Below are 26,103 nucleotides of genomic sequence, written 5' to 3'. Positions count from 1 at the left end.
CCTGAGATCCAGATATTACATAAAACATGTTTCACTTGTCACCAGTAGTCATTGGTGCCCCATGTTTGCAACCCCTGAATGTAGCTGTGTAGTACTTAGCCTTTTGTTCTGGGAACTTAAGTATAATCTGTCTTCCTGTCAAATACCAAAAACAAAAACAAAAAAGACCAAATGGGCCCATTTTCCTGTTTCCCCAATGCCCATGGTCTTTCTATTATTAACCAATAACAAAAATTGATGTTTTCCCTTTTATTTAAATTTTTTTTTGTATTTGAATACCATAGTACCCAGACCGTTTTCCACTTTGCTGCATTTGTTTCAATTTTCAAGGTGTAATTGATAAATTTTGAGAATACATAATGTCAATTTGATATATAATTACTCTGAATATATCACCTTTCAGCACTGTTTCACAGAGAATATAATGTACTTCTACAGGAAAGGACAGAGTCATCTGTACTTCCTGAGGAGACTGGGGTCTTTCAGCATCTGCAAGAAACTGCTGCTGATGTTTTACCAGTCTGTCATGGCCAGCGTTCTATTTTATGCTGTAGTTTGTTGGGGAGGGAGCATTAAAAAGAGGGACGCTGCACGACTGGACAGGCTGGTGAGGAGAGCTGGCTCAGTCGTGGCAACAGAACTGGAGTCTCTGGTCAGCAGCAGAGAGAAGGACCCTGGAGAAGAATATCTCCATCCCAGACAACACCCAGCATCCTCTGCACAGCACTGTGATCAGGCAGAGGAGTGTGTTCAGCTCCAGGTTGCCGTCTCTGACCTGCTCCACAAACACGCTTAAGAACTCTTTTGTACCCCATCAGACTGTACAAGTCATCACTGACTGGTCAGGGGGGTCTCAGTCATAATCACATTAGGACTTATTCAATGGGATTGTGGAATGTCATGCACCGGCTGTAGTTTATGACAACTGTTTTCATACTGCCTGTCAAAATCACTTTAAATCACTGTGCATTGAAAGGTGTAAATACTGTATATTGACCTTTAATACATATAATAATTCTATAGATTTTAAAATTAATTAAAAATAAGTTTTTATAGCATTGTGCAGCAAGTTTTTCAGAGTATGTACTAACCTTTAATGTTAATGTTACTAACCTGCCTGTTTTGTCTGTTCGTTATTTCTGTTGTTATATGTAAGCTGCTGAAAACTTGAATTTTCCTCGGGCCAAATAAAGTATCTATCTATCTATCTATCTATCTATCTATCTATCTATCTATCTATCTATCTATCTATCTATCTATCTAACTTAACTTTTTCACATGGCTGCATGTCTAATGTTTACCCAACAGAGGGCGCAAGATTACTTGTTTTGGGGAAGAGTGTTTGCACCGGATTCGTTTTCTTCCAACTGTGTATTTTCCATTAGTATAAAACTTTTTTAGGTGGTATTAAATGCGTGATTAGCATGAATGCTACTTGAAGCTAATGTTGCAATAACGGCTGGCTAGCTTACCGTCCCTCGGCTGTAACGTCTGTAACGCGGTTCCTGCTATCAAACTTCCACACAAAGTAAGACGGAAAGAGCGCTAACTCGCTTTCTGCATTAATTTCATTAAATACGACAAACTACCGTGTTTTTTTTAGCTCAGTTCCTGCACACACCGTCGGTTGAAACTTTCGGTCGAGGCACGCCTTCCGCCGTTGCCCGTGCGCGTGCGTGCGTCGCCCTGTCAGTTAACAGCTGCGGCTCGCGCTCCAGTTTGTTGAGGCTCGCGGCGGCAGGCGGCATGTGTAGCTGGGCAGGGGGCGACTCCGTTTGACCAGCAGCGGTAGATTCTTTTCGTCGACAGCCAGCCGGGGAGGGCAACGACAAGCCTTCATCACGGTGGCAGCGTGAAAAAGAAGCTCCCCGTTGACAGCGAGGGAGAGAATAATGAGAATAGTGGATTTGGGTTCTACTTGTAGGTACAGCGCGGCAGAAGAAGCTCTCCAAAAGGTAAGCAGCAGGCAGCGACCGTTTGCTAGCTAGTTTTTGGAATGAGACGCTGGTGTGTGGGTGGTCAAAAAAGACGTTTTAATTTGGTCCTTTGGCATGTGTGTGTGTGTTTTGTTTGTTTTTTACAACTTGCCCAATTCACTACAGACCCATAAAGGAAGCAATTCCCACCGGTTCTAGCGACTACACGCACGTGTACGGGTTGCTTCGTTGTGAATAATAGAGATGAACGTTAAGCTAGTCCTTACTCCGTAGAAGAGAAACAGTTTACTGTAAGAGTAGATGGTCAGCGTTAACAAACAGTCTGTGGTCGGACAGTGAATGTGCGCTTCTCTTGGGGAATTTCTCATCCTGCATCACTCACTCAACACGGGCTTTCCAGCAGTTAAATGACATGTTGACTTGGCCAGGATGGAGAGAAATGTGTTTATGATGGACCACGAGTCTCTACACTCAATTATCGGGTTATCCACTCCAGCAAACAGTATCTGTTTGCGTTTCCCCCCTTTATAAAGGTCTGCATATGAAGCCATTTCTCTTTGTTTCTTGACAGACTTATCTTCCGCATTTTATCAGAATCACCTTTAATGGCCAAGTATGTACACAACATACAAGGAATTTGGTTTCGGCAGTTGGTGTCACCCTAGGAATATGGAAAGAGAATAATAAAAGAACCTATAGAAAAAAGAGCAGGGAAAAAATAGTAGTAATAAAAATAAATATAACACAATATACACAGATATTTACCAGCTAGAAAGGAATATATAAACACAGTTGTGCAAAATAATAATTGCTACATGATGATACAGTGCAAAAAGCAGAGAATGCTGTTGTTGGTGCAAAAAGTACTGTACATATCCACTGATACTGTATATTGTACAGGTGTGGAGGAATGGCTCAGCTGTTCATTAGGATGTATTCTTAAACAAGTTGTCAAATCACACTCATGGATGGCATTCTCAAAGGAAACGTGATTCTTGTCAGTGGAGACAACCAGGATTTTTACCCCACATTGCCACTGCACAGACAGCAGACACTTCAACATCCAGAAGTAGGCCAGTAACTGGTCTGTATGTCATGTCATGCCAAGCGTGGTCCCCTCTGGAAGGTTAACTGTGCGTCTCGCTGGTTCATATGTGGGATGGGGGAGGTTACAGACAGTCTGAGTGAAAGATCTCCAGCAGGATCGAGCTCTCATCCTCTGGCAGATGTCTGGTAGCCTTTGTTTTACTGTCACCCCCCCCCCCCCAATTATGGTTTTGTTTGTCAGTGTAATGTAACAGATGTGCATGTCGCTAATGGCGAGTGCACATAACTTCTAACGTTTATCCTCATTTTAAATGCATGCTGTTATTAATTGGTGCACAACATTGTGAAGGAATAAGGAGCTGAAGGAGATATGTATCTGTGAATTAGTGTGTTTAGTGTATACAGTTGTGTATTTATTGATACACACGATCTAATAATTTCCTCACAAGACTGTCTTCTGGCTCGCATTACTACAGTTAAAGACTTGATGGATTCTAATTTACTACAACTTGGGTGCAGCCATAACAGCATCACTCTCCACCTTGGACCACTAACAATGAACATGAGGCACTCAGTCAGAAACTGGGATATTGTTTTTGATCACAACTTCAATTTATACCAACACATCAATGCTCTATTTCCATCCTGCATTCTACAGAAGTACTGCCAATATCCACCTAATGCTCTCCAAAAACGTTGTTGTAGACCTTATTCACGCCCTCATTTTCTCCCACCTGGACTACTGCAACTCACTGTTCGCTTGGCTTAACAATGCAGTAACTGCTCGTTTACAGTCGATTCTCAAGTGCTGGCTAAAATACCCTGGCTCTCCATTTGTTATAAAGTTCAATTTAAGATTTTATTCATCTCTTTTAAAAAAAATGCCTGGCTCCAGAACCTTTAACTTATTATTCTGCACGTAGACCCCTTAGATCAAACAATCATCTGCTGTTAAAGTTCTACAGTTCAGGCCTGAAATAAAGAGGGACCTCTGGAACAAACTTTCTCTTACTGTCAGAACAACTTAGTTCAAAGAGCTTTTCACAACCCATCTTTACAGATATCCGTTTGTATACTACTTTATATATTTTCTGATATTTTATTATTGTCATGTTAATATTTTATTGTGTTCTGTTCCTTTCAATGCATTTGAGTACCTTGTTACTCTTGTTTTGAACATTACCATAGAAGAAAAGTTTATTATTATTATTTTTAGGAGTTTGACAAACAATGAGGACAATGAGTTCTTTTTTGCTTTGGTGTGCGCACACATTCACAAGCCCATAGCAGAGCTAGACTTGGAGAGTTTTGTGTTGTTTGTATTGTTGCTATGCTCAGCCTAAAGTTGACACACCGCTTTGAGTTTGATGAGGAAGTTTCACCTCAGAAAGATGACAGTTTCGTTGCTACACTTTTTATGTGGTGATTACTGTAGCATGTGGGAATCTCATCCATATCTCACCATTTCTGTGTCACTCTGTCTGCTTTTCATTGTCAACTGGTTTGATTTCCAATGTCTGTTCAAGCTTGGAGGCTTTCAGAAATTAAGAAAAAAGATAATGCCTAGAGAGATTAGGTCCAAATGAGCCAATGTAACTTCATTTCCATTCTTCTTAATGTATAAGTCCTTTATCTCCAAGCCTGTTTAAAGCCTTAACTGTAATCTGGAATCCAACTATGTAGTTTGACTACAAGAAATGAGCATGAATAAAACTTCTCCGACAATAGTCAGACTACCCTCTCTGATGCCAACAGGATGTCAGCCATGTGTAATGCAGAGCATGTGAGCCATTATTTTGTTTCTGTGAATGGGTCTCAGTCAGCAGCATTAACCTTTTATAGAACTCTCAAAAGTTGGTGATGAAGTCTACTCTAAAATTCCTACTGCAAATTCGGACTTTAAGACATTAAAATGCTTAATTCTTTTCTGGATGCCAGCTTTGCAACAGTGTTGTAAATTCTATCATAATATATAGTTTAGTTAGCACAATTGATGAAAAATTTGTTGGTGGTCATTTATTCTGGTCGTAGTGTAACTCAAATAATACATTAACTTAATCTTTATGTCCCACTCTTAGATTGCATTTAATGTCTATTTATAATTTTCTAATAACTCTTCAATCGGCAGCATTCATTGTATTCTGTTGTGATAATATTATTTCAGTGGAGAGAAGCAACAATAGCCTTTTTGTCTCCCTCAATGGCGGCTTTATGATAGAAGTCCTACAAACGTACCAGTGTCACAAAATGCACCAAATAGTGAAGCCTTTTGCCAACCATGAAACAAAAACAGAAAGGCTGTAGCCCTGCTGTGTGACTCATGAAATGTCTCTTCAGTTTCAGTGTTTTCTTTTCAGATGTCCTAGAAATGTAGCCTGTAGTATCCCCCTCCTATTTTATTCAGGGTGACTGGGTCCTGGAGCTTGTGTCACTACACATTGAGCGATAGGCTGATGCACCCTGCACAGATCATCTGTCTTTTGCACGTCCATAGTATAGACACACTCACACCTACGTGCTATTTTGAGTTCCCCATTCACCAAACCCACAAGTGTGAAATCTTGGCAGCCCTGAAGAGAACAAAAACTACACAAAAAAGCCAAAGCATTCCAGTGGATATGAACTTAGGACCATAATTCATGAGATATCTTATATAATACTTAGATACTCACATTGCCATGATGATGATAATGATTATAAGTATCTTATTCTGAGATATTCATACACAGGACAAAGCGTAATTGTCATTAGGATCATTATGGTGACATTAGTTGACACATTTTTGCATTTTAATGCTAGAACAATCTGATTAGATAAAAACCCAAACAAACAAACAAACAAAGCCCTGCAGCTTTACTGTCATGCAGTTCTGTCATCACAATGTTGCAAGGGTTTTTTACATAAGTTACACTGTATCTAGTCTCATGTCATAGCATGGTATAGTATTATTTACAATATAATCAATCAAATGAGAACTATTTTTTCAGGAATTTTGAGTTAGGTTTAAACTATTGGTTGGACTAAAAGGCATATTTTATAGATGTGATATTGGAATCAGGCAAATTGTTTCGCTTTTTTTCTGCGCATTTCATTGACTAAATGATCAATTGATTAATTGCTAAGATGACAGATTAGTTAAAAATAAAAATAACTATTCATTACAGCTTTACTTGCAACAAAAAATGACAGTCATTATTCACTGTGTTATTTTATTGCATTCGGTAGTGGGAGCCTGTGCCAGACATGTGACTAGTTCGAGGTAGTTTGTCTATAAATTACCCAAATTTATGTCCCACGCTCAAGCATTAGTGAAACTGAGGTTGCACTACTATTGTGATTCTAAATTGTCACTCAGGCCGAACACTGCCATCACCACTGAGAACATGAGAGATGGCCCCATGGGATAATAGCTGAACAGTTAGTTTTTTTGGTATTTGGGCAAAGGCTAAATTGGGCTATCTTGGAATTTCCCCTTTATGATTGTGTCTTGTTTGTGTATTTTTTAGATGCCACTTTGAATTTGTTTTTGCTTCAAATACTTAACCTCCTTCTGTCACTGAACCGTGGTGAAGTTACAGTTTCCCTCCAGTGTAAGACGGCTGCTCTTCCATGTACCATAATCCTGTGTTTCTGTCCTTGTAAACAGAAGTTGAACATGAAAAACGACCAAATCACCAGTGGAGTGTGCATCAGTGAACCTAGCATAATTTCTGCTTATTCTTTGCCTTGTGACCAGCTGACTTTAGCCATGGTTGGTCTTTCGTCATTATCATTATATGTGTTCAACTTCTTGAATTATTTAATCTGTAGTGCTGCACTGCTGTGTGGTGGGGGCATTGTTGTGGTATACTAAGAGTGGAAGCTGTGTCAGATCTTATGTGGTGAGCTCGCTGATGACATTTTGCTGTGGAAGAGGTTTGTTATGCAGAAAACTGAGAATTTAGCAGGATATTTTTGTAAATGGTTAGATACAAGATGGGAATTAAAAATAGCACGACTGTCAGCATGATGTTGCAACTTCCCTAAATGCTGCTTATTTCTTTGCATTTCTTAACTGCAATATTAATTGTCAAACTTCATATTTCAGCTTACAAAACTTTTATAATGTAGTAACAGTAGTTATTTTAACTCTGCATGAAGTTTTCCTCCAGCTTCAGTGCTTGTATTATGACTGAATCCTTGCCAGGAAGAGGATCCATTTATGCGAATGTGGCTTTCTCAGCAGGATCTCATGGTTTTGTGTTTATGAATACTGTTCCCTTGACATTCCTGTCCTCCTCATACCACCCCTCGAAAAAGTGCTGCCACTCTGGGAAATAAGGCCTCTCTGACAGGCCAGCTACTCAAGCATCTATAACTTAGTGTGGTCATTGTTATAATTAGACACCCCTCCACCTCCTCCAAGGCAGCAGCAATGACCAGAGACTGTTCTCAGGCTGGGTCAGATGCAGGGTGAGGTGAACCCCCTTCCTCTAATTCCATGTTGTTGTTTCCTTTGTCAAGATGGGGACAGGGGTAGGTAGTGTGGGATGGTAAGTGTTGTTGGTGAGTCTATGTTCTGTGGCCTAACTTTAGGGAAAAAAACAATAAGGCAGAGGGGCAGTGCGGCAGGACAGAAAGACCCCTTGGGGATAACAAGCTATTCCAAGCCTTGTGCTTTTCCCTAGTCTCTGTGTTCTGGATGTATTTCCCTTGGGCCACACAATCCATGTGTTGCTGCTATTTTTTATGCCTAAAAACTGCAGACTTTTAAAATAAACAGGTAGACAGAAGAAAAATGGCCCAGACAGTGAGGAAGACAAACTCTTTTCATGAGCACTGGCAATCAAGGCAGTTCCATTTTCTCTTACTGGCCTACGGTGGTATTGCTCATCTCCTCAGTTTTTACATAGATTCTCTAGTTTATATGGTGTCAGTGTTTGCCCCAGTTCAGTCAAAAGAAGATTAAGTTGATACACAGTTTGTCCGGCTTTGCTGTGACTCAATAGCCACGAATAGCAAGCCCTGAGAAGAACCGCTGGAGTAAGGATAAACAATTGGCCATTGTCCATGCACACACACCTGCAAAACATGTTTGATAGCATGGGGGCATTTCCATCCTTTATTATGTCTGAATGATTCAGATGGTATGGAAGTGTCTTGATTTTTTTTTACATGCACACATCATCAGTGTGTATGTAGTTACTGGCCATTAGGTGCAGCATGTTTAAAGATTGCAAAGAAGATATGACTTAGTAGTAAAATGCATTTGTGTGCCAGTTATGATACACTTTTACTGAAACATTGCCTCATTTCAACTAGAATCTTGAGTGTACAATTTTCAGACTTGAACAGCTTTACTGTATCTCTTAACTTTTATCTAGACTCCATACCTTCCTTTAAATCAAGGGACAGCTGTTAAACATTTTGTACCAGCTCACTTAGATTTTCTGTGGGGTGACGGAGTGATTTCTGGTCTCTGAGGGGCTCCTCTTTAATTATATGTCTTTTTAAACTGCCAGAACAGCTATATGTTGAGAGGAAATGAATAAAAGATCTGTTAAGTGTGTAGTTGATGGTAGTCTGTGAACCTGGAGCAGAAGCCGCTGTATCATTACCTGCCTTATTTTTACCCTGCTGAAAATAGAATAAAAAACACCTCCTTCTGGCCCTTATCTCTCTTTTTATGCTTTCTTTGCTTGTATTTTTATGCTTCCTTTGGAAACGTGCACACTTGCATGCACACACTGTGTGTCTGACACCCATTACGGAACTGGAGCTCTGAAGCCATCTGGGATTTGAGACCTCTTCATGTGGAAATTGAAGCCATGTGGTTGCTTGTTAGCCTCCTTTTTTTCTGAACTGGGATGATATGCTTGTTCTCCACAACCACCATGGACCTACAACATTAAACTGATGTAATGACAGGGATAATAACATACAGTGCATTACACGACATTCTTTAAATGTAAATTGCTCTAGTAATGATTAATGTAATTGCTGCCATGACTACCATCGTTGGTTAATATTTAAGGGCATTGTGGTTTCAAAGGTTGTGCATTTTATTTGTGTGATGGTATCTTAAAAAGAAACGTCAATGTCATAGGATTTAGGGATACTGGAGACAGAATATGACACTAATGAAAGGCCCCTTGATGTAACATTAGATGTTATATCTTCAAGACTGACAAGTTTAGATTTAGGTGTTCTAGAGTGAAATACAAAGGCTGGGGTTTTGAGATCGTCTTAGTTGTGCTTCATCAAAACTGAGTTTAGCTGTCTTTGGCACTTGATGCTTAATAACTTTTGACCCAAATGTAAGGTAACATAAGCCTGTGCAGGGCAGATGATGGTTTATGTTACATACTGATAATGAAGTAGAGATGATAAGAGAGACATGGTATGGGAGTATGCTCTCTGAGGTTAACCAGGTTCAATGACATGGCGTGAGCTTGTCTGATCTCAGAGCCAGAGTGTCCTTTGGCTGACCACCCATCATTGACTAATCATCCAGTGGTAAAAGGAACTAAACATCTGGCGTGTTCTGCTTTGTCATGCCAGCAGCAGTTGTGGTCAGCGTTTTGAGTGCCAGCCACATTTAAGATGTTGAATTAAAGATCTGATCAGATCTCATTAATCAATAAGTCTGTTCCTTGGGATTTTGGTGCAGCATTTGTATTATCCTTTTAATTTTGTGTTAGTAAACCACCACAATGACCACAATTTATACGTGAAACAGGATTACGTCTCCAGCTCAGTAATTTCAGCTATTGTAAACTTTCCACGCCCTGAGGAAGTTTCACTTGAGGTTTCAGCTCAAGATGTCAGTTCACAAATAGTCACAGTGAATACACACCTTACCATACATTTTCAAACAACAGTCAGATGCTTGCACTCAGAGTTTCCAGGGCCCTGCAGTGAATATTGCCAGACTCCTTCTAATCCTGGGCTTTCATTCTTACTTTGCCCTTGTATAATCCTCTGCCTTAAATCGGATGGGACTCAGATTAAGACTGATTATAAGTCAAAACAGAGATGATCATAGGTCAAGGAAAAATAGCAAAAAATACTCAAAACAAGAAAAAGTAAATCTTATTTATATTTTTTGCTTGTTTTTGTGAGGCTTTTTTGCACAGCCAACTGTGTGATGGAAGCATTGTATTCCATTTGTTTTTGCATAATCAAGCAAATTTGGTTCCCATGATTATCCCATGATAGTCAGTTGGCTGACTAGGCCTCAAGACAGGAAGAAATGGCCTTTCGGGTGCCCATGCTGAGACCTTCTATAAAAATTTCCTCTGCACTAGCATCACTTGTCCTAACAATTTTGCCTGACTATTTATGGTTTTATCCATAAAATCTTAGATGATGTTAGTTGTAACCGGCCTGAACAGTGCACCAAGAAGCACCGCATTTGGAGATAGGACATTCCGATGATAAATCAAGAAAGGAAGTTTTGACTGCTGCATCTCTGGTAAAAACCATGTAATTAGCTGAATGTGATTCAGAATGCCTCGCAAGCTGTTTGCGGTGACAACAGTGCACTGAGAGCTTATATACGCACGCTCGATTTAGAGCTCTATGTCATAACAGGAAATGATGTCACCTAAGCTCCATGTCTTCTACTCTGTCAGCAACCAGTTGTCAAAATTTTGCTTTACAGGAAGGCTGTTTGCATTGCACCTTCTGTGTCTTTAATTATCTGATATTCTGCCCCTCAGTCTGTTAACTATCTACACTGGTCCTTTTGTTTCTTTTTTTAAAGATGTAAATATTTTAAACCTTAATTAGCTTCTTTTGTTTCCCATATAATCTTACAACCTACTCTCCTACAAACTATACACTCGCACAGGTGTTATTATACTGTATGTGTGAGCTCTCTCCCACTCAGTGACCTTCTCGGCTGCTTACTCATTTCTTCCCTCCAGCTCCCATCTGTTTGACACCCTGATCCCCACCACAGCTAGCCACCTTTACAGTTACCACTTAAAAAGAGCTGTTTGAAGGAAATTCCTTTGAACCAACCACGAGAACCATCCAGTGAGGATGGCTTCAGCTGTTTTCTACTGGTATTTTGCTTGTGAGTCACATGCAAAACACTAGCAGTATTAATGTGAGCTGCCCACCCTTTGGTTTTACTCACATCTTTCTTGCTGACTACAAATACCAAATCTGGGTGATTTGAAGGCCTTTTCAGTAAAAGGGTTGGAGGAAGACCCATTTTGTTGTCACAGTCTTTCTTCAGTTCTCATTGAACCTGTTGTTGAAGGAGTGGCGGTCACTGGTTTCCTTTTCTTCCTGACCCCAACACAATACTATCAGCAGTCTGGAGACTCAACACAGGAAGTAAGCATCTGGAACCTAAAGATGAAGCAGAGCAGACCTTTTTTTTAAGTCTAGTAAACAGCTCATAATTTCCCATAAGCAAGTTGATTGAAAAACATCCAGTTTTATTCCATGATGAACCTTCAAGTGAATCATGTTTTACTTGGAAACAATTCTTGATCATTTGTGGTCATGGGCCTGACTTGGCAAAATGATTAATCCATTAAATTAAAAATGTAGTCAGGACAGGGTAGAAAGAGAGTATTTAATGTTAACGAGCACCTGCATTAACAAGGACTTGGTGTGATCTAGGAACACTGTAGTGTTTATTAATGTGTAACATTTGTCAACAGTTACAGTCACTGCTATAATGACATATTTTATATAATTGCAACTGTGTTTGATCATATTGTCATCTGTGTCCACCCAGAGGAGGAGTTTTAATTTTTGATATATACATTAATTAACACCTAAAATGCAAACTAGATCTAATGCATCTAGTACACAGTGCATGTTGTTCACCCACAACTTTTTACATAAACTCTGATGTAAAAAGTTGTTACAGATGAGCTATAATTTCAATTATTTACACCCCTGGAGAGGGACCATAGGGCAACATGCAGACAATTAGAAATCCCAGCCTTGCATTAATTTCTCCATCACACATTTTCATTTTCATCTTTAAAATTTTGGCTGTGCAAGCAAGTTTTCCTGGTCATAGACAAGGTTAGAGCCAGGTTAATGGCACAGCCTCATAGACAGCTTATTCAGCTGCTCAGAAAAATATGCTGATGCCTCCAAAAACCCTGAAATAGCCTGACCTGTGATGGATGTGGAAAAGGGAAATTGTAAAAAGAAAGCCATAGAACAGCAGAGTCCATTTGTCCTGTGGTCTGGTTTCACTGACCACCTGTTAGGAAAAGAGACTGCTGTTTTGATAGTGAAGAATAGATGCTGTGGAAAACATCATCAGTGATTTAGGCAAAAGTAGGAGAGGCATAAGTAAAATGAACCATGCCTACTAATTATGTTCCAGCTATGTGTACCACCAGTTCTGGATACTGCTGGGAGTTTTGTGTTTTTTAAAATGTGTTTAGAAATATGTGAGAAGACGTATTACACAAGCAGATACCCAGAAACAATCAGCGTACTCCCTTAACTTATCTGTCAGTGTGCCAACAGTTTTACCATCGAAAGCATGTTAGTTATGTTAGGAAAATCAAAATGCCTCTGACTCAGCGTACAGCGTAAAGATACGTTGGAAAAAGTTAAAGCGTGTATGTGTGAAGTGACAGGTGTCCTCACACCTGTTGTAGGCATTCCAGTCATACATACTGCCTGAGGCCTCAGCTGGCTACACATGCTGTCATACATCAGTAAAAGTGTTCCTCAGTGCACCACATTTGTTGCAGTGAGCGTGCTTGTAGCGCTTTCCTAATGTGTGACCTTACAACACAAATAATAGAACTTGAGAAAGCGGTTCTGAAGTGAATCTTGCTCATCTTAGACTGTCGCAATTTAAAATGATTTTTAGTTGAAATGCTGTAGCTCATTCTAAAATCAGAATTATGTAAATGTCTGTTAAAGTGCACTAACATAGCTCTTTTTCATTTCTCTGTCTGTGCAAAGTTTACTTTTATTTGCCTACTTTCAATACCTGTAACGTGACAACATTTACGGTTGCAGAATAACAAAGGTGTGTAGTTGTCTAACCTGTTGCTCACAATAAACACCTAATAGTAGCAGGTGGTTCTTGACCCTGATTCCTTTTTTTTTTTTTTTTTTTTTTTAGTTTATTTTTTATTTCCTACATTACATTCAAAAGGGTGAGACTGCCTGAGGTTTGGCTTCTGTTTCTTTTATCTCCTTACATCCACTGTGCGAACTAGGCGGAGCTTCTACATTCTTCACATTCAAACATATCTCTGAAATGCTGATCTGGCAAGATGAGCAGAAAAGGCTGTTCTCTCTCAGAGGATTATTCAACCCTGACAACTGCTAAACTGCCAAGCCACGCTACCAGAACACATCAGGCCAGCGAAGGCTAGAGGGTCAGACCAGAGTCAAGTCAGGGTTATACTATGAGAAAAAGGGAGGAAGGTGGTCCTGGGGCTCCTGCAATTTTGGTTTCATTTAGGGGCTCTGTCCTCTTCTTTCCTCTTGTGCTCAGGCCAGTTAATCACTTTAGAGTATCCAAGTAATTTAAGTTTGTTCCAGTGCAGTTGTGTATGCACGCAGATGGAGACAAGAATAACCACATGCATTTACTCGTACATGCTAGAAACATAAGCCTCTATGACTGCCAGCCTGTATTACACTTCATATGTGGCCGGCTACTGGCAAATAACCCTCAAATACTCTGGATTAATTTAGATGAGTATATACATGCTGTCTTGTTTTTTAGGTACTCTGGCCAGTGATTCTAACCTACAACTAATTATGAATCAATGTCATTCCAAAGTAATATATTTATCTGAGTCTGGAGACACATAAGGGGATTGTTTAACTGTTTTACACAGTACTTGTGCACCCCTAAAGTCACAGCAGGAAAAAGGGGCTGAAAGTTTGCTTGGAAACGTTTCATTGCACAGATTTAGTATTGTGAGAGGTTTAGAGATTGAATCTAAACTGCTCTGACCCACTTGCAGTGACCTGAGCTGCCTTTGTCAGACCAATTTTTGGATTTGCAACCTGAAATTCAAACAAATGTAGAAAAGGCATTGTGCAAGCAGCCATTAACCATCAGATTCTAAACAGTCTGAAAAATGGTATCTGCTGTTGCTTGTGACCCAAGTGATACAACGTTAGCATCTTTGTGTGTGTATACAATGTATTATACAGTCCCTGGTAACACATATAATGCACTTTAGGGTCATGTGACTGTTCTAACAATAACTAAATAATTTTCAGCAGGAAGTTGCTGATGGTCCTGTAGCTTGTGTGTTTGCACTCTAGCTCCTTGTAGTCTTCAGCATGCAGTGTTTATTTTAAAAGAACAAAACGTGATCTCAACCACATGCTAGGGAACATAACTGAATGATCGTTGAATGATGATGTGTTAAATCGGTATGTTTTTTTTTTTTGATTTTTACTGTTTCTTTTGGCTTTGGGTGATGAATAAATAAATCAGCAAGTTATTAATGTTATTGATTTGATGATGAGGCATATCGAAATAAGCTGTCTGTCATGTTGTTTCTGTTTTTTTTTTCCTCTTTTGAGGTTGACTTTGGTTTCACAAAGTCAGATGGTGCTATTCTGTGGCCTGAAAATACCTTGTGTTAATATGGCAGACATTTTTCAAACAAACCTATCCGTAGCCTTAAGTAGTCATATGACCATCTTTGTGGTTGAGTCCCAATGTCAGACATAAATCCACACTGCTGAGCTGTTCGTGAGCTACACACTTAACTCCTAAGATCTTTGTATCGTTCTGTGTTTCACCTGCGCTCTTACCTTAGATCAACCAGATAATACACTACCAGTCAAAAGTCTGGACATACCTTCTCATTCAATGGTTTTCATTTAATTATTTTCTACATTGTAGTTTAATACTGAAGACATCAAAGCTATAAAAGATTACATATGGACTTATGTTGTAAACAAAAAAGTGTTAATTTTCAGTATTAATCTACAATGTAGAAAATAATACAAATAAATAAAAAGCACTGAATGAGAAGGTGTGTCCAAACTTTTGACTGGTAGTGTATGTTGTTCTTATACATTGAGCTAACTTACAGGAATAGGTTAAGTCAGAAAATTTCCAATCAGAATCCAGTCTCTTCATAAAGGCAAGCAACAGCTGATTCACTCCTGTTTTGAGTGAAATTTTACCTTCAAGCTAAATGTTGTGCCTACAAATCAAAACATAATCATCCGTCTATATTACCTTGTCTGTACACCACACTCACACAAACAGCCAGTAATATATCTCTGAGCTATAATGTGTTATCACTGTACACCATGGCACTCATGATGTTCACTGATGGCAGTTTTATCTGCTTCCTTTTAGATTTGGACATGAAGAAGGATATAGACACACTCATAGCAGAGGAACGGGCTGAAATCATCTCTAGATATGACAAGGCAAGTATATACACAGAAATACCATCACTTAATGGTAATGACGGCCTCTCTGATGACCAATTTGCAGTCATGCTTAGGTGATTTATAATGAACACATAGTGCATTTGAGGCTTTGTAGCTTATAAACTGTCACGATTCATTTGGAGGAAACTACACTGATAAGCATTTTCCTGCACTGCCTAGCTTGAGTTGAGACAGATTTGCACCACTCCCACGTTACATGTCGTATTTATGAAGACAATTCAACCTAAAAAGTAAAATCAACATCATTTGCAACACAATGTTTTCTGTAAGAAGGGCGGGTAATGTGTACACAAGACACCACAACAGGGGATTTGATAGTCTCTTGTTGAATTGGAAATAAGTGAAGGATACTTGACTGAAAGAACAGTGTGGAAGATGTAGCCCTTATAACACACAGTGCCCTCATTTCAAGGGTTCCTAAGTAATTAGATGCTTGGTTACTAATTGTTGTGTGTTTCCTCGGTGTCAGAGCATGCCAGAAAGAGCTCCCATGTGGCTCAGAGTTGATTGAGAGTATCCATTTAGATTGAGTAGGAATAAAGAAGTGACCATGCCAAGAAGATTAGGAGGCTCAGTGAAGCAAAATTATTTCAGATAGTTTTCAAAGATAGCTAATTTGTCACCACTCGGGTATAATCTTGAAGTAAAACTGAAAATGTCTGCACAGGATGCAGGCTTGCATGTTTCCTTGAAAGCGATCATGAGAAGACTACATGTCCGTTTACGAAAGATTTATTACAAAATGTAGACCCCTGGTGAGCCTCATAAACAAAAGGCCAGGTTGCAAAAATGAAACCAGAAAGAGAGGTGAAAAACAGAACAACTCATGGTTGAAAGCATGCAATCTCATGACGTGTTAGACGTGGTTCTGGTTCTGTTATGGGTTCGGCATTTATGGCTGCCAGTGGAAATCTTACAAAAAGCAGTGAATGCTTAGGAGAGCATGACAAGTACCCAAAGCATCTGGGGATGTCTGAGCATCGAAGACATTTGGCAGTCAGGATCTTCCACAAAATATTAAATATGATGATTTTGTTGAACCTAATTGCTATCTGTCCAGTTACTTTTAAACCTTTACACTTTGTGTGCTATTTGTGAAAAGGAGGGCTTTTTCCTTGCACATCTTTCTACACTGTGTAAAACCTTTCTTGAATCAAACCTGACTTGAACTTGAAGAGCAAAACTGTGTTCTTGTCCAAATACTTACAATTTGTATTTTCTATGGGTGTTTTAGGGCAGGCAGGAGGGTGTCAAGATTGACCCATGGGAGGATGCTGACTACAACATTTATAAAGTCACTGACCGCTTCGGCTTCCTGCAGTAAGTAAATTTAAAGTTCTGACAGCTTCCTTGTAGTGGTTTGAATTCTTGGAAAATGCCTCATTTTGTGTCTGTTTGCTCCCCACTTTCTCCTTTTCCATCTCTCATATTTTTCACATTTTGATAATGTCTCATAGGCTTATTAAACACAGATTGTCCTCTTAAGGTTTGTGTCTTTAACACATATTGTGTATTTATGCATTTTTTCTCTAGTGAGGAAGAACTGCCAACACCCAGTGCTCTTGAAGAAAAGGCATGGACTTTTTTGCTGCATCGCAAGTTCAGATATTGACCTGCCATATGATGTATTTATGACTTTTCACATATTTAGTTAACCACATGTTGGTGTGTCTCTCCTCTACACAGCAAAAGCAGCAGGAGATAGAGCGAGTGGAGAAATGGCTGAAGATGACAAAGAAATGGGACAAGTACAGGAACAGTGAAAAGGTCTGGAGTGGCATCCATCAGACACAAACATATCGTCTCAATTTAGCCCTTGTTGCTCCTTTTTTCTACTCAGCCATAGGATGTGTTATTTCCGTTTCTATTTGTAATCTGTTTTCCATTCCCCTTTAAGCACAGCGCATTCCTTTATCCCTCCCCTTGCTTTGGTCTAGACAGTTAAAACAAGTACATAAGTGCATTAGATGAGAGCTTGTCCTTCAAAAGTAAAGCAGAGTTCATGCCAGACCCTCTGCCTTTGTCTTACGATTGTTGTGGTAAAGACTGTCTTTTTATGTTTAGAATCTTTGTTCATATTTCTCTGTTACATGTGTTTCAGCTGGTGAAGCGTGTATATAAAGGCATTCCTCTTCAGCTGCGAGGGCAGGCTTGGGCCTTGCTTTTGGACGTAGAGAAGATTAAACAAGATAACCAGGGAAAATATGAGGTACTAATTTTAAAAAATTCTGACACTTCCAATAAATGTTATTTTTGTGAGTGTTTTTCTGACGGTTGCCTAGTTTATGAGTATGATTGCCGTTTTTCTTTTCTCCAGAAAATGAAGCAGCAGGCTCGCAACTTCTCCACAGAGATCAAGCAAATAGATTTAGATGTCAACAGAACCTTCAGGAACAACATCATGTTCAGGGACCGCTTTGGAGTCCAGTGAGTTCTTGGTTTTGCCCAGCTGAAAGCTGTGTGGAATTTTGCTTTACCTACAAGCAATACTGATGATTAAATGCAATGATTTCTTCATTTCCTGATTGCCAACTGAAAAAAAAATCACATTTAAAACACTGAATAATTTGTACCCATCTTAAGCATTTATCTAAGCAAACATACCACCATCCTGTGGATCATAATACTGCCTGGCCGGTAGCAGGTCAAATAAGGGACACAGTTTTGTAAGCTTTCATAACAAATGCCTAGAACCTCTTTTTGTTTCAATGTGGCCTCTCCAATGTTCTTGTTTTTGCTGTCACCTCACATGCTCAGGTCTGCCCTCACTGAGGTTCCTGCAGGGCGTGACCTATGGCCTAAACCTTGAAGCAGCCTCACACACACACACACGCATGCACACATGCACACAAAACCAAAGTGGTGGTTTCCTCCTCTCAGCGTTTTATTAGCCTTCCTGTCAGTGCACAAAGCCCCACAGGAAATGGCATTCATACAGAAATGTGCACCGACATCAAGTGTACTTGTACAGAATAACGCTGCCACAACACAAAGAAATAATTCTAATAAATACAGACATAAATAAAACGTACTTTTAATAACATTCAACAGACAAACACCACCTTGTGTTTTATTGCGCTGGTTTAGGACAATGTGAAGACCACTGTTGTCTTAGATTAACTCTGAGTGTGTAACTGAGTGCTCTCCTCTTGCTCTTTGTAATGTACTTCCCCTTCGACTCAAAGCCACTGAGTCCAAACAGACCAAAACACCACTCCATCCTGCTTGGCTACCCACTCCTTCCCTGCGAGTCAACAGCTGTCTAACTCACACCGAGACACTGACAGCTATTTAAAGGTCCTTTCCTGTCTCTGTCACTGTCTTGAAGACATGTATTTACTATAGAGGCCTGGAGGGGAGACATCCTCTCCACATCTAGATTGGTTAATGCCCCTGCTCCACTCACTTGCACATCCACACACACACAGACACACACAATGGCTGCCTTGTGTTCACTGTCTGAAACAGTTAGGGCTCCAGATGTAATCAGCTACATAGCATACAACCCTACCGTCCTAGAAACTGGAGAGTAGTGGCATGCTTTGAAAAAAACAGTGATAAAAATGTCTTTGATATTCATATATGACAGCATCTGCTCACAAATAGAAAATCATTTTTTTTAAAAAAATCAAAAAATCCACTTTAGAGGTCAGCTTGCAGAAAAACGTAAAAGTGTGACCTGTTTTATAAAAATGAAATTCTGAGCAATACCACAGCACTAACAGATCACATGAGGCTGTTCACATATGCAGTTCACAATACTTAAATGTTGCAGCAATAGACAACGCTGCATAGCTGAGGTCTTATTTAGTGAGAAACACTATCCACATGACATACACACAGAATTATACAAACACTACCAGGATGAAATGATGCAGCCAGTGTTTGTCAGCTTCCCCAGAAATATGTGCAGCTGTTTTTAGTCTCTTTCTGCTGATTGATGGAGGTCATTTTGGGATGAGGTGGTTGTGAAATTACTACTATGTTAGGGAATTTTCATTTATGTAACTCCACTATACTCTGAGGCATTGTTTGAACTTGTTTGATTGTTGTTGAGGAATCATATCCTCCTTTTAAAAGGTGGTTTCTCTGTTCCCTACAGGCAGCAGGCACTGTTTCACGTACTAGCAGCTTACTCTGTCTATAACACGGTAAGTGAGTTTGTGTGTGTGTATGCGCATACTTAACACAGTATTACATAATATAAAGAAGTCTTGTGTACACTGACTGTTCAGAAAAGAGCTGACAGTCCGTAGAGTGTGTTAGTTTTCATACATCAAGGACCAGGCCAAGCACTCTAGACCCATCTTTGCTCATTCTTGTTTAGAGCCTTGGGTGAGATCTTTTATTTATGAGTGTGGCTCAGCCTGAATGTACAGCAACACAGTGTAACAGTCAGACCACCAGCATTCACACCGTTAGACCAGATTCCCCTTTTGATACAACATGCGGTGCTTCAAATGGTGGAGCCGAAACAAAAGCGATTGTTTAAGGAATTCTTTGACGTAAAAATGTAGACCATTATCCAGCCCGCACAACTGTGAGGGTTTTCTGCCTTCTTTGGCTGTTTTTATTTTTCTAAGTAAAGAATAACTTTCAGAAAATTGACAAGCATACCATTTTGTAGTTTCATCCATTTTATTTTTCATTTTTAATGTTAACGTTTGAATTTTGGTTGCGGATTCTGAGGACAGACGAGTATTTTTTGCATCTACTTGAGAGTCTTAATGTGTTTTCTGCAGAATTTCTCTCTGGGGTGAAATCTGGTTTTTACAACTGAGCAGGAGTAGTCTATGTAAGGGCGATATGGATCATATGTATTTGTAACCTGTATCTTTACATTCACATCTATATTCATCTGCATCAATTTCTACTTAAGCACAGATTGCTACCAGTTGGCAGAGGTAGAAATATTACCATCTACAGACAGTCTTTTGCACCGTACATCACCTCTCACATAAACACAGCCTGTGTCTGTTTTTCTGATTGAGTTCTGTAGCCAATTCCTGTGTGGTAGAGGTGTTTGAGCCAGAGGAAATGGGCATGTGCCGTTCCCTTTTTCCTTTTTCCCCTCTTCTCACACACTGCTCATAAGAAACTGGGTCAGTAGGAGAGCCAAGAGAGAAAAAGGAAGGCAGAGATGGAGGGGAGGGGGCTGTGTTTGTCCTTTTCGCCTATGTGAGGGTGGAGAAGAATGTGGAGAATGTGTAGTTTAACCCCACTGTAACCGTAATTTATTTATTGTATTTCCTTGAAAGGATACCTCAGAATGTCAATTTGTAGTTGCACGATAAATCGGCCTTAATATGGACAAATACTGACTGTGTTAGTGTCTCTGTGTCTGTGCTTGCCGTGGGCTAGTTTAGTGTAAATCATTGAATCATTGTGGAGTAATTCAAGTTGAAGACATGACATTACTGGGAATTTATGTCAGGCTACTGTAAATATTTGAACAACCTTTGCTTTAAGTGTTTATAATACCGTAGCTGTACCTCCTTGTGTGCAGTACAACTATGCACTTTTACAGTTTCAGACCACATCAGACATTCAGGTGCTCGCCTCCCTTCATCTCATGGCCTGTGTGTATGTGCTCTATTAAATTATGAATAGTCCCTCTCATTTGCCCATTCTCTTTAACTGAAGCATTTTTTTTTTCTCGTGTGCTCCCCCAGGAGGTGAGCTACTGCCAGGGGATGAGTCAGATCGCTGCCATCTTGCTCATGTACCTGAATGAGGAAGATGCCTTCTGGGCTCTGTCCCAGCTCCTCACCAACAGCAAGCATTCCATGCACGGTGAGACAGAGGAAGAAATGTAGACAGGCAGCAAAACGTAGAGCTGATTAATGTCTGGATCATAAATGTTATTAAAAAAGCATAAAAATATATAGTACCAAAATAGTGACTCAATCAATTCTTTAAAGGGGGGAAATCACCTTTTGTAAATTCTACACCTCCGCCATCGCCACCACATTTATGGTTTGCTGATTTATTTTTTGTCTGTGCTAGGATTCTTCATCCCGGGATTTCCCAAGTTGCAGCGATTCCAGGCTCACCATGAGCTTATTCTCTCCAAAATGCTGCCCAAGCTGAAGAAACACCTGGTGAGTTACAGTACATCTGTTTGACTGATGGTTTAGTTTAGAAGGTTACAGACTGCAGCTGATTTAATCGGGTCATTTCTCATTTTCTATTTAATTTATGTTGCCAGAGAGCACATGTTAAGAGTATTACTGCTGGTCCAAGAGTCAGAAGCATTTGAAAAGTGAGATTTATAACTGGGAGCATATTATGAGAAGCGACTTCCCATAGAGATGTTTTCTCATTAATTCCTCTCCCACAGGACAAGGAGCAGATGACAACAGGGATTTACACCACCAAATGGTTTCTCCAGTGCTTCATTGAAAGAGTGAGTATTTGGATTTCCACAGCTTTTTGAACATAAATCTGCATTAATGTTCCCTCTTAAGAGCTCCTCTGTTTTACATCTAACCCCTTTTATCAGTGTATCCCAGTGCATTTGTTTGCTTTCTTTTTAAATGTCGAACTACATCTAGGGTTCTGTCATTACTTTTTGGTCAGAGTAACTCTTTTCTGCTGTGTCTTACATAACAGACCCCCTTTACCCTCACCTTGCGTTTATGGGACATCTACATTCTGGAGGGGGAGAAGATGCTAAGTGCTATGGCTTACACAACCCTCAAGTTGCACAAAAGTGAGTATGAGGCTAATTGCATTATCTTCTCATGCCGTGCTGAGCTACATGAGCCAAGCCATCTTCATGCCCAGATACAGCCATGGCTGCTGTTGCTATACCAGTTAGTGCTACTGCGTGGATTACTTCCCCTCGGTTGGCTGCCTCCTAACTGGATGACTTACATAACACAAGTGGCCGGTTGCTGTGGAGAAGAATCAAAAGCTGACTTTTCATTGGATGCATACACAAGTATTGTCTCAAGCATATTGGCTGATTTCTTGTAAAACAAAGTCATTTGACGAGCCAGTTCTTGCTATCTCAAAGTAAGAACTGTGTTGAATTAGCAATGAAATTTTTAATTATAGCTCACCTTGTCGCAGAGATTGCCTGATATATATCTGCTTAGATTAACTTTCTTTTCTTTTGTGTCTGTATCATCAGAGCGCCTGCAGAAACTTCAGTTGGAGGACCTGAGGGAGTTTCTTCAGGAGCAGCTGGCAGCTTCTTTCCTCCTCCCTGATGATGTGGTGGTCGAACAGTTGCAAGCAGCAATGTCTGAGCTACGCAGTAAAAAGCTGGACCTTCCTCCACCAGGTGGATCTGTGTTCTTTTATTCCCCTTTTCAATATTAAGCCACATTTACCTCCTTTATCTGATACATTCCAAAGTACTTTTTTCCCCCTTTTGTTTATATAATCTGTGTTTTCCGTTTCCTTTTTTAGCCAAGTCAGAGGAGCTGCCAAAAAAGCCTCTGGGTCAAGAGAGACCAGTTCTTCTAATGCCATTGCAGCCTGACTCTCCTCTGGAGGTAAAAATAAATCTGCAGCCTCACATTCAGCCTGATACAGAGTCCCAGCAAACAGATGGCATCTCTCTACATCAGCCCTCTTCTCCTGCTGAAACCCAGGATTCTCAAAGCCTCTCCAGGGCAAACACACCTAGTTTGCCTTCACCAGACCCAGTTGTGGTCCACACACAAGGAACGCCTTCTCCTCTGAGGCCTTGTAGAGCACCTCCGATACCCCCAAAAGCAGACAAACCCTGTGCTGAGGTAGAGTTGGTCAGAGATGTGAAGGAGTCACTCCCTGTGGTTAGCAATGATGGGGAGAAATGGGATAATCCCCCCAGAAACCCAGAGACCCAGGATGAGCCTGTGGACTGGCCTCCACCCTATGAGCCCCCACCTTTGGATACTCTTACCATGCAGATGGAGGAGGAAATCATGGACCTTCCAGATCTTCCACCTCCACCTTTCTTTTACCCTGAGCAGAATGACCAAATGCTCCTGGACAGGAAATCGCCCTGCCTGAAGGAAAGGCCTGCCTCAGAGAGCCAGCAGTACTCTCCTTCCCCCCGTTCTGCCTCACCACTAGTCACTCAGATGAAGATATCTTCAAAACCAGGCCCAAAACCACCCACGTCTCTTGACCTTGCACAGAAAAAACCTCTTCCCCCAAAACCCTCCCCTCACCGTGCCTTCACAGCAGCCTCCTCCTCCTCTCCCAGAATTCCCCCAAAGCCAACCAAGTTCCCAGTCTCACTCTACGTCCCCGTGTCCGCGGGAGACAGACGGCCCTCCAACACCTCCCAGTACGACAACCTTTCTGAGGCTGATGAAGATGATCGCTACCTGGAGAGACTGCTGGGCTCCACTCCTGAGGAAACTCCCAGCATGCAAAGCAACCCACCATATGCCATCGACAGAGACTATGACCCAACTCTCTACCCCCTGCCTCCACCTCCTGTCTTCATCCCTCCGTCCCCATCTCCCATTCCTCCCTCACTATGTGCTCTTGCTAGTTTGCCTCAGGAGCCAGAATATGAAGGAGAGGACAGCTGGGTGGAGGATTCCATCATTCCCCCTCCTCCCCCCAGTTTTGCCGACAGACTGTCTCCCTTCCAGTGTGCCACTGCCAGCTGTTCAGACACACACAGAGCCATGTCGCCTGGTTACTCTAAGCCTTTCTCCAGGGGCCCCAGAGACCATTCTGCCTTCCCAGCACCACTGTTGTACACTGGGTCTCCTCCTGGTCACTCCAGGTCCTCAGGACAGTCGCCTGTAGGGATTCCCTTGGTTCAGTCCAGCCCAGACTTTTGCAGGATGCCTCCATGTGGACAGCAGCTGCCAAAATCAGTGACATTTTGAAGCGTCATTCTTCAAAGCCAGTTAAGAAGAGAAAGGCCAGTAGCTATTCAGTTTGTCAAAGTTTTTTTGTGTGTGTATGTGACTTTTTCATTAATGTGTACAGATTTCTTTGATTCTTGCGCCTTTTTAAGGGCGGTAGTGTCAAACTTGTATTTAAAACTGCTGGCTGTGTTACTGTTGGCTGCATGGATAGTGGGTGCATTAACTTGCCTGCTCTTGTTTAGAACACAAGACCACATTGGGTATCAAGTTGATAGATGGTAATGCAAAGTATACACAAAAAGGTGCTCGTACCAGCTGCACATTTCACCATTGCTTCATCTCCAGTTAGTTTCATTTTGTTCCAACAAAGTGTCTTAACCTTACACTGAGTGTAGCAACTCTAACACAAGGGCTCTGAGGCTGTGAGTAAGATCGTCTTTGCAGCCAAAGCCTCGAAAATTATACTGAATTTCTGGTGAACTGTGAGCAGGCTCACACATCCTAATGAGAAACTGTTAACTCTGTTTCTTTGTATTATGTTTAGGTTAATACTTGACAACAAAGGACCACTAAACCAGGTTGCATGAAAACAGTGCACATACAAACTTTTTTTTTTTTTTTTTTTTAAACAAAGAATTACTAAAGTTGTAACCACCAGCAGCAGTGAAGAATGGTGCAATATATCCTTGGTGTAAATACTGAAGCAAGTTTCTTTCATATGAAGCCTGGTCAGATCAGCTATTTCCCATCCAGGTAGCAGTGGGTACTCTGTGGGTATTTTGCTGCTTTTTTTGTTTTTATTTTGTTAAGATACTGTCAGTGTTATACCTATTTGTATGATTTCACAGCAATAATGTACCGTGTCTATGTACATGCATGTGTCAAGGTTAAATAAGACCTAAATACGGATTGAATGAATGCAACATGTCAGCACAGACTATTTTACAGTAAAGAAATTCATTGACATTTTTTTAATGAGAGTAGCCCCCTCTAGTGGTCAGAGGTGTTACACAGTGACAGTTGCTGGATTTATAGGATAACGTTATTTTTTATACCGACAAAGAAAGATGGTCGATATAATAAATAACGTTATCCTATGATAGTTAATGACAAAATGAACATCATCAAAATAGTTGCTGGATTTAGTCTCTAAATGGAGGTCTTTGTATTTTAATACAAATTCAGTGACAGGATCTTTCAGGAGAAACAAGCTATGCCCACAGATATGAGCTATATGCCTGTTTATGAATGTGCACATAGTAAGATAGACTAAAGAATATGAGGACAAATCCAGTATCACTCTGATAAAGACTGTTATAGAGCAGGGAGAAAAGCAAATGAATCAGTCATTCACAGCCATATTTTAGAGCCATTGCAGTGTAACTTAATTGCTCAAAGCAAATGTTCTTGAGAAATGGAAGATGAGCCATAATATACTGTACAAGGACCTACTGTAGGCAAATATGTTCATATTGTTGTTTCAGTTATATATGACATTATACATTGTGTCTAAACATGCGTTTTGTTTTTTTGCACTGACATTTGTCATTATAAACAGGTTTTGCAGTTGTCTGTAAGTAGCGTTTTTCTAATGAAGTTGCAGGTTACTGCTAAAGCTTTGGTCTGGGCTTTTACATTGACTCACGATGAAGTACATTCTCGCACAAGGACTTGGCATCCGCACAAGTATGTTTGATTTACCGGAGTATATTTTATCACCTGATCCAGCCACTAGTTGTACATCACTACTCCTTTTATGGATCTGGCTAACATCAGGGAGGCCTCAGACCAAAGCTTGTGTGCATTTATGCAACTATGTGAGTTTTATAAAGAGTCAAACCTTGGTTGACTGTTGCTTTCTTTTTTTTTTTTTTGCGACAAAGACG

General features: G+C 40.4%; 1 protein-coding gene across 1 annotated transcript; it reads left to right on the top strand.

Moving 5' to 3' along the window:
* Nucleotides 1-1,703: 1,703 nt before the first annotated feature.
* On the top strand, nt 1,704-26,061 carry si:dkeyp-19e1.3 (serine/threonine-protein kinase WNK2). The gene is made up of 14 exons (XM_023284656.3): nt 1,704-1,955; nt 15,298-15,371; nt 16,630-16,715; nt 16,929-16,968; nt 17,082-17,162; nt 17,497-17,604; nt 17,713-17,822; nt 19,498-19,546; nt 21,068-21,188; nt 21,402-21,496; nt 21,736-21,801; nt 22,008-22,107; nt 22,531-22,683; nt 22,812-26,061. Exons 2-14 carry the CDS (start codon nt 15,306-15,308, stop codon nt 24,233-24,235), a joined length of 2,499 nt encoding a protein of 832 aa, XP_023140424.1. The 5' UTR covers nt 1,704-1,955; nt 15,298-15,305; the 3' UTR covers nt 24,236-26,061.
* Nucleotides 26,062-26,103: the final 42 nt, after the last annotated feature.

This window comes from Amphiprion ocellaris, chromosome 3, assembly GCF_022539595.1.
Source record: "Amphiprion ocellaris isolate individual 3 ecotype Okinawa chromosome 3, ASM2253959v1, whole genome shotgun sequence".
Taxonomy (NCBI): domain Eukaryota; kingdom Metazoa; phylum Chordata; class Actinopteri; family Pomacentridae; genus Amphiprion; species Amphiprion ocellaris.
This window is presented reverse-complemented; position numbering and strand designations above follow the sequence as displayed.

What these genes read in the sequence shown, in the direction of transcription:
- si:dkeyp-19e1.3 (XM_023284656.3), top strand. Translation starts at nt 15,306, where the DNA reads ATGAAGAAGGATATAGACACACTCATAGCAGAGGAACGGGCTGAAATC. An exon ending in CCAGTGCTCTTGAAGAAAAG is followed by an intron (nt 16,969 to 17,081) that starts GCATGGACTTTT and finishes TCCTCTACACAG; the next exon opens with CAAAAGCAGCAGGAGATAGA. An exon ending in CAGCAAGCATTCCATGCACG is followed by an intron (nt 21,189 to 21,401) that starts GTGAGACAGAGG and finishes TGTCTGTGCTAG; the next exon opens with GATTCTTCATCCCGGGATTT.